Source organism: Megalobrama amblycephala, linkage group LG4, assembly GCF_018812025.1.
Source record: "Megalobrama amblycephala isolate DHTTF-2021 linkage group LG4, ASM1881202v1, whole genome shotgun sequence".
Taxonomy (NCBI): domain Eukaryota; kingdom Metazoa; phylum Chordata; class Actinopteri; order Cypriniformes; family Xenocyprididae; genus Megalobrama; species Megalobrama amblycephala.
In genome coordinates, this window is record NC_063047.1 from 5,271,679 (window position 1) to 5,288,847 (window position 17,169).

The 17,169-nt window shown below is 39.0% G+C and overlaps 1 protein-coding gene across 4 annotated transcripts in view; it reads left to right on the forward strand.

Annotated features, from left to right (window-relative positions):
• Nucleotides 1–17,169, forward strand: part of lrch2 (leucine-rich repeats and calponin homology (CH) domain containing 2) — a 90,076-nt gene that overhangs the window by 43,263 nt on the left and 29,644 nt on the right. For all 4 annotated transcript variants that reach the window (XM_048186950.1, XM_048186951.1, XM_048186953.1 and 1 more), the window contains exon 11: nt 13,424–13,528. In XM_048186950.1, the coding sequence (XP_048042907.1) occupies nt 13,424–13,528 (105 nt within the window). The remainder of the gene's footprint in view (nt 1–13,423; nt 13,529–17,169) is intronic.

A 17,169-nucleotide genomic window follows, 5' to 3' on the forward strand; every position in this document is an offset into this window, starting at 1 on the left:
TATGTCAAAACCAGCGGCACAGGCAATCTTGGCAAGTATTCAGATAAACACAGTCAGTTTTGAATCGTTAAATAGCTAAGAAAGTGAACCCATGTTGTGTGTGTAACAGTATTGGGTCCGTTGAACACCGTTAATAGACTCTTAAAGGGACAGCAGTCCAATATTCCTGCTGCTGTCTGTCATGTTAATCAAAGAACAAAAGACAAAGAAAATCACTTTCTGCTCTTGACTGAATACGTTTTATAACTTTAATGGTAAGAATTATTTACAATAAAGACTATAGAAATTAAGGTAACCAATGTAAAATGACACTTTGTTATTTTACATTTGATTACTTTAATTTCTGTAGTATTTCTTACCTGAATAAAAACCCAGTTAACCCGAAAAACTTAACTTCATAGCTCTTTATTCTTTTGCATTTATTTGAGCTGTTTATATTTTATTACTGACTATTTTTTTTTTAATGAAAATAAAACTCTGCATTGAAGAAAAGTAGATTTTTTTGTATATGTTGTCATTTATAGTTCTTAGAATGAAAATCGGAATCGGCAAAAATCGGTATCGGCCGATCACACTAACAAAAAATCGGAAATCGGAATTGGCCAAGAAAATTGCAGTCGGTGCATCTCTACTAAAAAGCCTTTGAATCCATCTAAATATCTCTATGAACAACAGCATATCAAAACAGATAAAATCAACTCCTCAGCTTTCATTGTCAAAAGGAGTCTGACTCTCAGACCATGAGAAACAAAGATTGAACACTTTGGTCTGAATAGCAAGCGTCATGTCTGGAGGAAACCAGGCACCGCTCATCACCTGGCCAATACCATCCCTACAGTGAAGCATGGTGGTGGCAGCATCATGCTGTGGGGATGTTTTTCAGCGGATGGAACTGGGAGACTAGTCAGGATTGAGGGAAAGATGAATGCAGCAATGTACAGAGACATCCTTGATGAAAACATGCTCCAGAGCGCTCTGGACCTCAGACTGGGATGAAGGTTCATCTTCCAACAGGACAAACATCCTAAACACACAGCCAAGATAACAAAGGAGTGACTATGGGACAACTCTGTGACTGTCCTTGAGTGGCCCAGCCAGAGCTCAGACTTGAACCCCATTGAACATCTCTGGAGAGATCTGAAAATGGCTGTGCACCGACACTACCCATCCAACCTGATGGAGCTTGAGAGGTCCTGCAAAGAAGAATGGGAGAAAATGCCCAAAAATAGGTGTGCCAAGATTGTAGCATCATGCTCAGAAAGGCTGTAATTGGTGCCAAAGGTACTTCAACAAAGTATTGAGCAAAGGCTGTGAATACTTAAGTACATGTGATTTATTTATTTTTTTTTTAATGTATGAAGATTTCAAACAAACTTATTTCACATTGTCATTATGGGTGTGATAAAACGAAAACCACCACTCGCTTGGGGACGAAGTGAATGTCCGTAAACGATGACTGATGCCCGCAACATGGGCGTAGGTTTAGGGGGGGACGCTAGGTACTAGTCCCTATCAGTATTTTGAGATGACAAATTTGTCCCCACCAATATTTAGCAAGCTCCTTTGCACTGCTATTTGGATCGATTCTAACGGCCAGGACGACGACAGTACAATCTAAAATATAAACATGATGTGTTGAATGCATACTATTATACGTGTGTATTTTATTCATTAGTTAATTTAATTACATATAGGAAACTCAGACATCTTGTGAAGATGTCATAGAGCATGTTGAGGAAGAAGTAGCTGGACCTTCAGGGCTTCAGGTGAGGCCTTAAAGTGATAGATCGTCTTAAAGAGAAGGTTTTAAAGTGATTCTGTGATGAGATATACTACTATTGATTAATAGCAAATTATTAAATATAAATATAGTCTACCTGTTTTATTATGTGAAAGTGAAGTGAATTGGTATTAGTATAAAAGGATATCAGTGTGGATAAAAACCAGGGTATGTTTTGTTTGCTCTTCAGGAGACAGTCAGTGAGAGCAACAGCAATCCTCAAGCAAGTCAGTGTAGCAGTGTCCTGGACTTGGGAAGTAAGCCATACCAGCCTGATACAAAATTCATAAAAGTACAGCAACTTCGAAACAAGAAGTTAAGGTTTCAGGCAAAGTGGTTTAGTCAATATCCATGGCTGCATTATAGTCCTAGGTTACAGAAAGTTCTTTGTTTTGAGTGTGTCAAAGCATACACCATCAAAAAGACCACTCTAGAGAAAAGAAATGACCCTGCCTTTTGCTCTAATGGGTTTAACAATTGGAAACATGCCATAGAATGCTTTAATCGCCACAAGAAAAGCAAAGCCCACCATCATGCCATTACTGTCAATGCACTGGAGCAAACTAGGTACTGTCTCGAGCAAATCATGGGCTCTTTGAGATATCTAGCAAGGCAGGGAGTTGCCTTTCGAGGACATGAGGTTAATGAGGGTAATTTTTACCATCTTGTGAAATTCCTTGCAACCAAGGACCCTGTTTTATCCTCTTGGCTCAAACGTTGCCATGATTATATCAGTCCACAGTGCCAAAATGAGTGCTTAGCTTTATTTGCCAACACAATTGTGAGGGAAATTGCCTCAACAATCAGGTCCTTGTCTGTGCTACAGTTTTCAATCATAATGGATGGTACACAGGATATACAGGGGAAAGAGCAGGTTTCCATATGTCTCAGATATGTGGATCAAGACCTTGTGCCGCAGGAAGTCTTTGTGGGATTGTATGAGGTGCTAGGGACAACTGGTGAGCAGATGGCTAAGCTAGCTATTGATGTGCTCCTGAGATTGAATATTCCAGACTTACGATGGAGCAGCCAATATGGCAGGGAAATTCTCAGGAGCACAGGCAGTGTTGAAGAGAGAACAGCCATTGGCTTTGTATGTGCATTGTGGTGCACATTGTGTAAATCTAATAACACAGAGTGCTTGCAGTGCCTCTACCTTACTACATGACACATTGCAGTGGGTCCATGAGCTTGGAACTCTGAGCAACCAATCAGGGAAATTCAAAGGGGTAGTGGCTAGCCATCTAACATCTGAGGGGCCTACCAAAACAGTTAAACCTCTGTGTCCAACTAGGTGGACAGTGTGTGATCAAGCTGTTGATACAGTTCTTAGCCAGTATGAAGCTGTGTTGTGTAGTTTGGAGGAAATGTCCTCTGTTGGTTCTCAAAAATGGCACTAGAGCCAATGGTCTCCTAGATCGCTTCCAGAAGGGTAATACTGTTCTTGGACTGCTGGTAGCATCAGAGGTGTTGGGAGAGCTTGAGTGCTTAAACAAATCTTTGCAAAAACAGTCCCAAACAATTAAAGGCATGCAAGCTGCTGTTGACTATGTTAGTTCAACTCTTCAAGAAAAAAGGAGTGAGGAAAAGTTTGCAAAAGTGTTTGAGAAGGCAGTGTCAATGGTAGACTCCATGGAAATTGAACCTATTCAACTCCCTCATCAAAGAAATCCCCCCAAAAGATTCACTGGCGGGGCAAGTCAGCATAAGCCAAAAACACCAGAGGAATACTATAGAATATAATTTTTCAAGGTGTTGGACAGTTTGGGCATTCAGTTCAAGGAACGGTTTAACCAACCAGACTTGCAGAAACTGAAACAGATCGAGAATGTTCTCCTCACTGGGCAGATGGATGATGTGATTGTACAGTATCCAGAAATAAACATGGATATTTTGAAGGTTCAGCTACCAATGTTTCTTTCAAAGCATACAATCACATCAAGTGATGAAGCTGCATGCATTCTGAAAGCAATGTCAAGTGAGGTGAGAGGCTTATTTGATGAGGTTGAGAAGCTTGTTAGGTTTGTTGTTGGTCGTCCCTGTGGCCTCAGCTGAAGCTGAACGAAGCTTCAGTGCACTGACGAGGCTGAAAACTTGGTTACGATCTACTATGTCTCAGCAGCGCCTTAATAATGTAACTGTATGTCATGTACATCAAGAGGCCCTTGACAAAGTGGACCTTAACGATGTAGGCCAACAGTTTGTATCTGTAAATGACAGATGTAGGCATCTGTTTGGAAAGTTTAGATAAAAGGAAGGAATCAAGAAAATGTTATAATTACGGACAAGCCACGCAAAATCGGGTTCAGTATCGAAGATCGACTTTACTGACGAAATGCGCGTGAGAATCGCATGCGATATATCGCCCAGCCCTATTTTGGCCGGCTTCCGGTGCACTGCGCCGGTGCGGCGCGGTCAGTGACGTCATAACCAATCGCCGCTCGATGGCTCTGTTTGGCGACGCAGCGTCTCACACTGGAACGCCGACCATCGCACGCCCAATTAAACACACTAAAACAAGGACAAGATAAGACAATACATCAAACAACGTGCAATGTGAGTGTGTGAAATATCCAGGTTATGAATACTGACGGAGGGGCAAAGAAATAATGTTCAACATGTCCATGTGCCATCGGGACTGCATGTGCACCCGCGCCGCCGACGGCAGAAACAGCGGGAGGGGAAATGACCGTGGACCATTACAAAGGCTAGTAGTATTTCTGCGCGTGTGCGCGTGTGCGTGTGTGTGTGTGTGTGTGTGTGTGTGTACCACTGTTGCCCAGCGGTGACAATTAGGTCAGCTTTGTCACAATGGGGTATTGTTAAAATAAATTTAATACCTTGAGGCTGTGACATAAAAAATGTGGAAAAAGTGAAGTAACGTTACTCTGAAATACTTTCCAGATGTACTGTATTTTCTCCTTACATCTCATATTTTTTCGATCACCATGTCCATTTAGGGGCTCCGTAGAATGCGTCATTTCTTTTCGGACATAGTATTTGGCTTCAGGCACATCCCTAATCCTTCCTGAATAGACGTGTTAATTTCTTTTAAAAACCTCATTTTTGAACAGTAGTGTGTAAGCATAAGTAAAATGTCAACACACATTATAGTGTGCGGTTTCATATATACTGTGGCTGTATGCTAATGGTCAAAGATCCAAGCTGCTGACACAAAGGGCAACAGTTTGGGGTGACACATGAACAGAGCTTCAAGAAGACCTCCTGTGTGAATGTTTAACTGGTGTGCTGTATGTCACACCAGATGAAGCCTCTTTAGGGCAAAACGATTAACCATATTGAAATGATTAGCAAGACATAAACTCTTGAGAATGCTCACAGCATGATGGATTTTTTATTGGGACTGTGTTCCAAACAAAGTCTGCAACAAGTATCAACTATAGTGTAGTGTTCTTAAACAGTTAAGGGGGATTTCACACAGAATGCAATTTTGTTTAAACAGGGCAATGAAATAAAAAAAAAGCAAGGTATAGACACATTTTTGAAAAGTTTAACTTTAACCTGCATTTTTAGAAAGGTTTGTCAAAAGACGGTCAAACATGTCTGTCTAGCACACGTGTTTACAAGGGGGAAAAAAGCAGCACAGTGGAATGCAAAAATGTGTTCTGTGTGAACAGATCGTTAGACAAACAGGAGCTTAAATGCCATCCTGGTTTTGCATTGTAGCTGTAGTATTTTACATGCATTTTTGTTTGATAAAACATGCAGTTGTTCGGTTTGTCACAGGTGTCACAATCGGAGCAGGTGTTGATGTGGAATCTAGATCTAGATCATTTCTATAAATACAATGTGTGTGTGTGTGTGTGTGTGTGTGTGTGTGTATCTCAGAAAAGGAGGGACAGGAGAAGTGACAAGCATGCATGTTTTGTCAAAGCAAGTAACTCATTTTTTCCATTATTTTTTTTCCCCCACTAGATTACTTAGAACAGGTGTGGCACATTTGAATTGCATCACCATGTCTTTCATAGTCAATCAGAATCAGAAAGAGCTTTATTGCCAGGTATGTTGTTTACACATACTAGGAATTTGTTTTAGTGACAGAAGCTCCACAGTGCAACAGAGTAACAGCGACAAGACAAGACACATAATAAAAAGAACAAAATAATAATATACAAATTCAACAAGCCACCACTGTCATGCAATGGACCATGACCTCACATTATATTTTAATTAGGGTTTTTGTGTTGTCAAAAATGCCCATAAGTGCGTTATGTCAATGTTTTTAGTTCTAATATTTCTAATATAAGTTTTTGATGTAATAACGTGCGTGAGTGGTGAGCTATGTTTGATTTTTGGGTAATTATAAAACATGCTGGAGATGTTCAAAATGCTTTTTGCATAGTTCATTATACTACTTTTACAGAAAAAGTTTATTTCGTGGCTTAAATAAATTACATATTAAAGGGTTAGTTCACCCAAAAATGAAAATTATGTCATTAATGACTCACCCTCATGTCGTTCCACACCCGCAAGACCTCTGTTCATCTTCGGAACACAGTTCAAGATATCTTAGATTTAGTCCGAGAGCTTTCTGTCCCTCCATTGTAAATGTATGTACGGTATACTGTCCATGTCCAGAAAGGTAATAAAAACATCATCAAAGTAGTCCATGTGACATCAGTGGGTTAGTTAGAAGTTTTTGAAGCATCGAAAATACATTTTGGTCCAAAAATAACAAACTACGACTTTATTCAGCATTGTCTTCTCTTCCGGGTCTGTTGTCAAGCCGCGTTCACGACTCCGCTGCTTCTTCTTTCCTGTTTTATGGCGGTTGGCATCCAGCTTATTGGTGCATTACCGCCCCCTTCTGCTCCGGAGTGTGGTTCACAACTCCGCAGTGCCGCTGCTGACGTGTTATCCGGTGCACCCGAGCTTCGTTAACAGTCTGAGGGAGACGCACACTGTATTCAAGCTATTCTGCATTGTTTGTATTTTGGTATTGCTATATTATTTAAAATGGTGCGTAAGTGTGCATGTCGCGGATGTCCTAATCGCCAAAAACAACAATGTAAAAGTGCATTACCAACGCCGACAGATGAAAGGATTCAATGGAATCAATTCAATGGAAAGGATTCCGGAAGAGAAGACAATGCTGAATAAAGTCGTAGTTTTTGTTATTTTTGGACCAAAATGTATTTTCGATGCTTCAAAAAAAACTAACTAACCCACTGATGTCACATGGACTACTTTGATGATGTTTTTATTACCTTTCTGGACATGGACAGTCTACCGTACATACACTTTCAATGGACGGATAGAAAGCTCTTTGACTAAATCTAAAATATCTTAAACTGTGTTCCGAAGATGAACAGAGGTCTTACGGGTGTGGACATGAGGGTGAGTCATTAATGACAAAATTTTCATTTTTGGGTGAACTAACCCTTTAAGAGACTGACATGTGGCTTGTCAAATTCATTACATTCCGTTCAAGTTCTTTTTTTGCCAGAGGAGTGGTTTTGATGCATAAAGTTGTTTTTGTCTCTTGTAACAAAAAAAACCTTTTATTTCAACCCATGAAAATGCCGATCCTGTTGTAAATGATATTGAAAAAAAAACCTAAACTTTTTAATATCGTTTACAACAGGATCTGCATTTTCATGTAACTTCTTAAACAGTGTCTAACAGTAGAGAGTGCTACCTAGGTGAAGAATAAACTGAAGGTGCTCTATTATCAATGTTTCAACATAGTCCAACAACAACAACAAAAAAACTGGATGACCATGGATAGTTTTTTGTTGATAGACTAATTCCTTTATATTGTTCCTTTTTTAAATGTGATATTATTTCAAGGTTTTCAGGTAATGAATTTGTCCACACACACAGATACAAGTAAATGAAGGCGAAAGAGAGGACTTGTCCAGAGAGGAAGAGCTAATAGTATAGAAAGAGATGAGAATAAAAACTTCACATTTGAGTGCAGGGCACAATGCTAAGGATTTTATGTACTGTGCCAGTTGAGCCTGTGGTTCAGATTTTTACTTGGCAAATTTTCACTGGTCCCACCATGGAAAAAAAAGTCTAAAATAAAATAAAATAGGCACACTTCTTGTTTTCATTGTTTTTGACCCATGGAACACTAATAAATAAGGTTATGACAATAAAAATCAACAATATTTGTTGCTGAATTATGCCCAGACTATGACTGTTTTAATCTGTTCTGGTATAATGTTTTTTTAAATTTTTATTTAATTTTATATATTGTGTATATTATATATTTCTAGCATATGGGGCAGTTGTGACCTAATGATTAGAGTCTTGGAACCCGAAGGGGTTTGATTCTCAATACTAATGGGAAACAACTGAGGTGCCCTTGAGCAAGGTATCTAACCCCCAATCTCTCCCTAGGCACCACGGCAAAAAGCTGCACGCTGCTCTGGGTGTGTGTCCACGGTTTGCAGTGTGTGTGTTCACTACTCACTGCTCATAATGTGTGTGTACTAACTTGGAATTTGTCCACAGCATTTAACCCATCTGAGTATGGGTTACCATACTTGGCCTTCACATGTCACTTTTATTTGTTATACACCCTGCCATTCAAAGGTTTGGGATTAATAAGACTGTTCATGTTCAATTTATTTGATTAAAAAATAGTAAAAAACAGTATTTTTGTAAAATATTATTACAATTTAAAATAGCTGTTTCTATTTTAATGTATTTTAAAAAGTAATTTATTCCTGTGGTGACAAAGCTGAATTTTCAGCATCATTACTCTACTCTTCAGTGTCACATGATCCTGACATGAAATTTCAAGCTTTCTAGAGATATAGTTCTCATGTCTGTGAGGCAAGTAGCCTGTACGTTGAGTTTCGATTAATTTGTGATGCACTGCTGTTCAGGGAGACTGAGACGGCAGAAAGCACATCCTATTTGTTTTCTTTATTTTACAAAAGCACAACATTATGTTGTTATTGTGAATGTAGTTTTTTTTGGGGTTTTTTTGTTTGTTTTTTTGTGACTAAGAGACTAATAAAATCTTGGTCGACTAAACCTATTCTAGTTGACTAATGTTTAGTGGACTGTTGGGGGCCGCCCTAAAAACTTGGCTGCTTAATGAAAGTGAAAACCATCATACACGTCTGTTTCCAGGATTCACAGATGAACAGAACATTTCATAGAAATCTATTGTAACATAAATGTCTTTTGATCAATTTAATCAATCTATTTATTTATTTATTTATTTTTAAATACTCATTCCTGACTTTTAAATGGTATTTAATGCAAATGCATTTATGCGGAGCGGTTGTTACATTGCAAGGTACAAAATAAGAACAAAACGAACTGAATTCAGTGTAGATGATAGTTGAAGGTTGCTTTGCTGTAATGTTACATGAAGTGAATGCCTGTCATTCAATCATGGTTGACTGCAAAAAACATGCATACTTATAAAAACATTATAAACTGCTATGAAAAGGTAAACAGTTGTAGTTTGGGCATACATCAGCATGATGCTGAAACTACTATGGGTAAAGAAAAAAATCAGCCCCCTTTTAAAATATTCACATTTTGTTGCTTTGCAGCCTGAAATGAAGACGGACACAGTTTTGTTTTATCCAGCTGTATTTATGTTTTACAACTTATAACATCCAAGTGAAAGATATTACTCCAACATGTAATAAATAAAATAAAATTAAAATTAAAAACCAGAATCACTGAGTTGGAAAAAGGATCACCCCTCTCCTAAAAATGACTTGTAAACTCAATCAGGTGTATCTAAATACCTTCTCAATGGCACAAAGTCAACTTTCAACTGTGATCAGATGTGGTCATTTTGATTAGCTCAGCATGAAAAGAGCTTTCCTGGAGCATTTCAGTCCTTCAGTCCACTGTCAAAAGATCTCCGGGATAAAGTTGTGGACAGGCACAAGTCAGGAGATGAATACAAAAACATTATGAATGCCTAGAAGCACAGTGAAGTCTATTATTGAGAAGTGGAAGGCATTTGGTACAACACGGACCCTCCCTGAATCAGGACATTGCTCCAAACTGGATGAAAGAGCCAGGAGGAAACTGGTCGGAGAGGCTACCAAGAGGCCTACAGCAACTCGGAAGCAGTTGCAGGAATTTATGACAAAGAGTGGTCATGTGACAACAATATCACACATTCTCCATAAATGTGGCTTGTATAGGAGGGTTGCAAGAAAAAAGCCACTCCTCAAGAAAGGCTTGAAGATTCTGAGGCCACATGGAAAAAGGTGTTATGGTCAGATGAAACTAAAATTGAATTATTTGGCCTCAACACCAAACGATATGTATGGCAGAAATCCAGTACAGCTCACCATCCAAATAAGTAATATGGTGGTAATATCCTGTCATGGAGATGTTTCTATGCAGCAGGGACTGGAGCACTTGTCTGGATAGAAGGGAAAATGAATGAGGCAAAATAGGATGAGGAATGAGGAAAATCTGCTGCCCTCTGCCAGAAAGTTGTCAATGGGAAAAACATTTACCTTCCAACATGACAATGACTCAAAGCACACATCAAAAACTGACCACACAGTGGTTGAAGGAGAAAAATGTGAATGTCCTTGCATGGCCTAGTCAGAGGCCAGACTTAAACCCCATTGAAAATCAGTGGAATGACTTGAAGACTGCAGTCCACAAATGGTCACCATCAAATTTAACTGAACTTGAGCAGTTCTGCAAAGAAGAGTGGGCAAATATTGCAAAGTCTAGATGTGCAAAGTTAGTAGAGACATATCCCAACAGACTAAAGGCTGTAGTTAAAGCAAAAGGTGGTTCAACTAAATACTGACACAAGGGGGTGATCCTTTTTCCAAATCAGTGATTCTGTTTAAAAAAAAAAAAATTCTGACATGCTGGAGTTATATCTTTCACTTGGATGTTATAAGTTGTAAAGAGTAAATACAGCTGGATAAAACAAAAACTGTGTTGGTGTTCATTTCAGGCTACAAAGCAACAAAATTACCACGGGTATTTTGTCACCATTGTTACCTTGGTATTCCAGAGAAGTTAACAAAAGGAGGAAGCGATGCGGGTTTATTTAGATGTCTGGAAAAAAATCCCCTGCATTCTGATGCATTGAGTTCACACATAAACCCCCCCCAAAAAAACACAAACAAAAAAAGGTTATGGCAGTCTAGATTGGATCTCATTTAGATTAGACTACTGATGTTATGTGTGGAACCAGAGCATGGAGGATTATTTAATATTTTATTACTCTGTCTAATTCATCACATTAAGTGCATTTCTTAGATAATTTTTTATTCATTGATAATTTATGAGCAATTATTAAATACACTTTACTTATGAGTCGAAATAGTAAAGGAGGGGAAAGTTCACAAAAGAATTGGATCCTTTTTTGCAACAATACACTTAAGGTAAATATGATATGCAACTCTTTGCTGACTGCTTCTATCGGCATGTAATGACGCGCACTCCTCTCCCTCAAAACTTGTTTTGGTACAGTTCATTGAAGAAGCCTTGACGGTGTCGGTGCCAAACTTTTATGTCGTAAGACAAGCTTTACGTATCTGTTTTATTTAACCGTGGTATTTCAGAAGAGTTGTGGAAAAATTCCAGATTCCTAATATAATGGGTGGAGCCAAAGAAGCCAATTATTTTGTTTATTCCGAATAACTAGCTCGTGGTTATGTAGTGTTCCTACGATGTATCCATTTGAGTAGGTGTACATGCCACTGTGAATGCTGTTTCTAGGCGTGTACATTGGTGGACGAGAGGAACTTCTTATATGGTAAAATGGGTGGTGCCAAACTATGGTTGATATGTGGTTTGGTTTGTTTTGTTTTTTGGTTTTTTGGTTGTTGCAGCAGTTTTGGGAAGAATCACAATACAATACAAAATGGTTTAAGAGTCTGGTGTAAGATGCATCTTGTAAGATGCAATATCACATCTGCGAGACTTACTGTGGTAGTCGGTGTTACCGGAGTTGCACTGTGTTCAGCTGTACACCAATTACTGTACTTGGCCACTGTCGCACCGCCCCTACTGTCGTTTTCCTTTATTTGTAGAAATAAAAAAAATGTAGTTGACTGACACTTAGAGATGACTGATGACTGACAGGACAATGGCAGAGGATTTGGTGCGCAACAGATGCTGAGTGTCATTGACAAATATCTTATCTTGTAAAGTGTGCAGACAGTACTGCCACTCCCATACACACGTAATCACAGATTCAAAAGCGATTTCAATACCCCGCATATAGATTTTGAACGTCATTTCACTACGTACATGTTCCTGGATCAACATCAGCCATTATGTTATTGGTAGTACTGGTGTTATCTTAAGCTTGTATATTGGTGTGAACATTTCCTCACCAAGACATCCCTAACATCTGCTCAAAGGCTTCATTAAGGTCCTATACCATTACTCCTTGTATCATGCTAACATATGTAGGACTTCTAGCCAAAAACACAATATTTTTTTGCACTAGTAAATTCGGTAATGGTCCACCATAAATGAATTAAACACATTACTGCATTAATTCATAGCCACATTCCTTGTCTTTTTGGTTATGCCATATAGATAGATAGATCTTTATTGTCCCCCAAGGGAAATTTGCTTTCACAGACTCTGACAATAACAACAATAGACAAAAAGACAACGCATGCGAGATCCATACAAGTTACAGATTGTTTAAGGCAGCAATGGCAGAAGGGACAAAGCTTTTACTAAAGCGGGCTCTCCTCCACCTTAAAGTTCTGTATCTGCGGCCTGAGGGCAGCAGAGAAAAGTAAATGTGGAGAGGGTCGTCCGAATCTCTGCTGACTGTCCGAGCCATGCGTGTGACGACTTTGCTGTTAAGAAGAGAAAGATCCGTAATGGGTAAACTGATAATTTTGGATGCTATACAAGTGACCTTAATAAGCTTATTTCTATTGGTGATGGAGAGCATATTAAAATAACAAAGGGAACAGTAGAGGAGGATGGGTTGGATAATGCTAGTGTACAACAATAGTAAAAGATGTGGGGTGACAGAAAGGGCATGGAGCTTGCAGAGAATATGGAGTCTTTGTTGGGAACATTAATATACATCTGTGACATGTTGTTCAAAAAGGAGTTTATTATCTAATGTGAGTCCAAGATATTTAAAATGATTAACATGTTCCACTGATTTATCATGTATGATGATGAAGGGAACCAAATCCAGGATATATGAGTTAGTGTAAATTAACAACTCCTTGGTCTTGTCCACATTCAGCTCCAGACTATTTTTGGAGCACCACTTAGTAAAGTGAGTGACAGACTGTTGGTAAGCAGTAATGGAGTTATTATCTGTAAGTAAGGCCAGAATGGCAGTATCATCTGAGTATTTGAAATATGTAGTAATGGATGATGAACTAGTGCAATCGTTCATATACAGGGTGTAGAGAAAGGGGCTGAGCACACACCCCTGGGGTGTTGGTGATTATGATGGATGAGGTGACTGAGCCTGATATATTTCTAAAGAATCCATTCTTTTATGAATTCTTCTAACTTCACAGGGATTGAAATTTTGTAATGGCATCTTAATTTTGAAATTAACTCAGTGTAAGGATTTGTTTTTTAACTGGATTAAGAATTCAGTAGCAGTAACCTCCTTTTGTCTCTTTCTTTTTTTGCCTCTCTCTCTCTCTCTCTCTCTCTCTCTCTCATCTACTTCAGCTCAGAGAAAGAGCAGTTAGCTGAAGAGGAGGAGGATGACTTAAAGGAAGTGTTGGATCTAAGGAAGATCGCAGTACAGCTGCTACAACAAGAGCAACAGAACAGGTGATCTTTCATTCCAAATCACACATGGTCATTCAAACTTCAGAGCCCCTCAAACACGTATACAGTATCTCCCCCAGACCCACTGTCCTATGGCTAGTTTCCACTGAGCAGTACTCTACAGTATGGTATGCAATTATTTCTGTTTTGTTTGTCAGAAGTTGTGAATGGTACCAAAATACCGAACCGTACCGTACCACTTTTGGGACTCTTCTGTTGGGGTACCTAGCACAGTAGTCTGGTACCTAAAGGGTGAAGCTAGACTCTGCAGAACGTTGATCAGTTGACAGAGATATATCACTTGCACATGCTACAAGGGGAATGATGACACAAGAGGCGCCATTTTTTAAATATACAGTTGAAACACAATAAAAGCTTGTCTTCTTCTTGTGACAAACAGCCACATGCTAAGAAGCAAGAAAAATATCTGCTCTATGTCCTCCATTGTTGTTTACTGTGTCGCTTTATTCTTTGCGTGGGAATGATGTCAATTGTTACTTTCCGGCATACACCACGCCTGTCAAGTAAGGGGACTGTTACCAGTGAAAATGCAAGCCGGGTTTAGTGTTTTGAATCGTACTGTACTTTACTTTACTGTACTGCTTGGTGGAAACAAGTATGTAATATTAGGAATGTCAATCGATTAAAAAATCAAGACTTGCACTGACTGCACATTATAAAATTTGTTCATATAAAGAGGCTGTTCTAGGGTTATTGGATATTCGGGGCTTTGCACAGACTGGGTGTATTTGGCGCCATTAGCATTAAACATTGGAATATTATATATATGCTTTATTAAATATTGACGTTAATATCTCTAAGGTATCACTTTAATAAAGTAAATCTATCACTAGAGATAAAACTAAAAAAGGTCCCATTAACTGTCTCTACCTCAAAAGATTTCTTCAAAACACAGTAGTTAAAAAAAAGAAATAAAGAAATTTGTCCTTTTAGGCTTCCTGTAGTCCACTGTATATTGTAAAAGGCAAAGGCAGAGATCGTATTATTATAGGGAGATGAGAGGGTCTGTTTCTCTTACCATTGGAGAAAGCGTAACGGCTAACTTAATCACGTGTGGCACCTCTCAGCCTATCGTGTAATGGCAGTGACATCAGTCGCAACATTCCCTAGTCTGCCTTCTCTTAAAAAAAAAATACATTTTTATCAAGCTGAAATCTACATATAGTTCCCAACGAAAGTATTGTTTAGTGTAAAACATGCTGAAGATTATCAAACAGGCTGTCAATTAATTAAATGATTAGCTATTTCCCCACAAAAGCTGTTTAATCAGCATAGTGAAGCCTCTCATCCATTGACATCCATTCAGAAAACAGCCTCTGGTTTCCTTCCCTGTGTACGGCCAGAGGCAGAGCATTGGCATTAGCCGTTATGCTTTTTTGGCTAAATGTTGCAGGCTTGCCTTCCATTGGCTTTGGCAAAGGTCTCCAACCCTGCTCCTGGAGAGCTACCATCCTGCAGATTTCAGCTACCTTAACCAGCTAATCAAGGTGTTCAGGGTTGCTTGATAATTACAGACAGGTGTGTTGGAACTGAAGTGTGCAGAACAGCAGCTCTCCAGGGCTGCGTTCCACTCCAGTTTTAGACACGCACTTGCAAACTTCCCTAAACACTTCCCCTCGGGGGAATCCCTGCCGCCATTTTGAAGTGCATTCCACTTCGTGAAGTGGACGAGGGAAGTTTACATAGACCCTCGCTCCCTCGATTTTAACCGATTTTAAGTCTACTTCACATGTACACTTCAGGCAGCTCCATAACCCACAATGCAACACGATTATGACGTCACCGCATATCGTGTTTAATTTACCCCACCACAAACAATTCTATGATATATTAATTATTTTTTTTAAACATTTAAAACACACATATATACATATAGGATGTTGTATTAAACAAATTTGTAAGGGGAAAAAATAAATAATAAATCAGCTCCATTGCGGATTCCAAGTGATCAAGGGCTTAGGACGTTCCAGTTCAGCCCATTGCAAAGGTTCCGCCAGAAGTGGGCACTCGTGCAACATAAGCAATGACGTACATCCGAGTCAACGAGACCGAGGGAAGGGCATTTAAAAACCGAACTGGAACGCAGCCCAGGAGCAGGGTTGGAGAACCCTGGTATAAGGTAACAGTTTTAAATGTCTGCTTCAAAGATTAATATAGTTCCTTAATTTACCCAAGTTTGTGGCATCATGTTGTAATAAAGGTTTTGCAATAACCTTAAGTTTGCAGTCTTTTGTATATTCTGCTTTTGTTATCAGACTTAAGAAATATTCAGTGCTTATTACAGCTGGATGCAACTCTAACCTAAAAGCCAACAAATCCTCTAGGTCAGGGTGTCAAACTCAGTTCCTGGAGGACCACAACCCTACAGAGTTTAGTGCCAGCTTCAACCATGCTTCAACCATGCTTTAACATACACATCTGTAGTTTTCAAATAAGCCTGAAGGACTTGATTAGCTGGATCAGGTGCATCTAATTAGGGTTGAAGCTAAACTCTGCAGGGCTCTGGCCCTCCAGGAACAGAGTTTTGCACCCCTGAACTAGTTACTCTAGTTTTGTCAGGGTTGTCTGTAGAAGTGAAGGCTCTCCAATCACTTAAAGGAGTATTCTTTGTCACAAAATAAATTAGTTTGCATTGAATTTTTATGCATTAAGAGCAGATTAACATGGGCTTTCCCACAATCTAGTGCAGGGAGTTAAGTTATGCCTGGGGTCTCCAACCTAGCTCCTAGTGAGCTACCGTCCTGCAGAATTCAGCTCCAACCCCAATCAAACCAGATGTGTAAAGAGTACCTGAAAACCATACTTGAGTAAAAGTACAGATACCTTTACATCGAAAATGACTCCATTACAAGTTACAATTTACCGATTCCAAATGAGTAAAAGTCTTAAAGTATCTGATTTTAACAGTACTTAAGTATTTTGCTGAAAAGATGTGCTAGTGCTCAACACCTAAAAGACGTGCCAATGAAAAACAAGAAACGGTTGATTTGTGTTTATTCTAAAATGGAAATTAAACTGAAAACCACAATATTGCAATAAATCAAGGTTGACAGAAACGGCCTCTTAAACGTCTACAAAAAGTTTGTCTCAGTTAAGCTCAAGTGCTCAAAAAAGGCACAGGTAAACCAGTATCCTTCAAAAAGTGCTCTTCAATATAACGGATCAATTAAATAATGTTAAGTAAAATCAAATTAAATGGTCAAATCCTACTTGCACTGGATGTGCCAGTTTTGGCCTCATCAGTGGCTGCAGTCATGTCCTCATCTCATATACGAAACACCTGCAACTACCTGCTGATGCACTCATGTTTGCGTAAAGTAGACTTTTTTGACATGGGCTGCGTTCCAGTTCATTTTTTAAATGCCCTTCCCTCAGTCTCGTTGACTCGGATGTACGTCATTGCTTACGCTGCACGAGTGCCCACTTCTGGCAGAACCTTTGCAATGGGCTGAACTGGAACGTCCTAAGCCTTGATCACTTGGAATCCGCAATGGAGCTGATTTATTATTTATTTTTTCCCCTTACAAAATTGTTTAATACAGCATTCTATATGTATATATGTGTGTTTTAAATGTTTAAAAAAATAATATATCATAGAATTGTTTGTGGTGGGGTAAATTAAA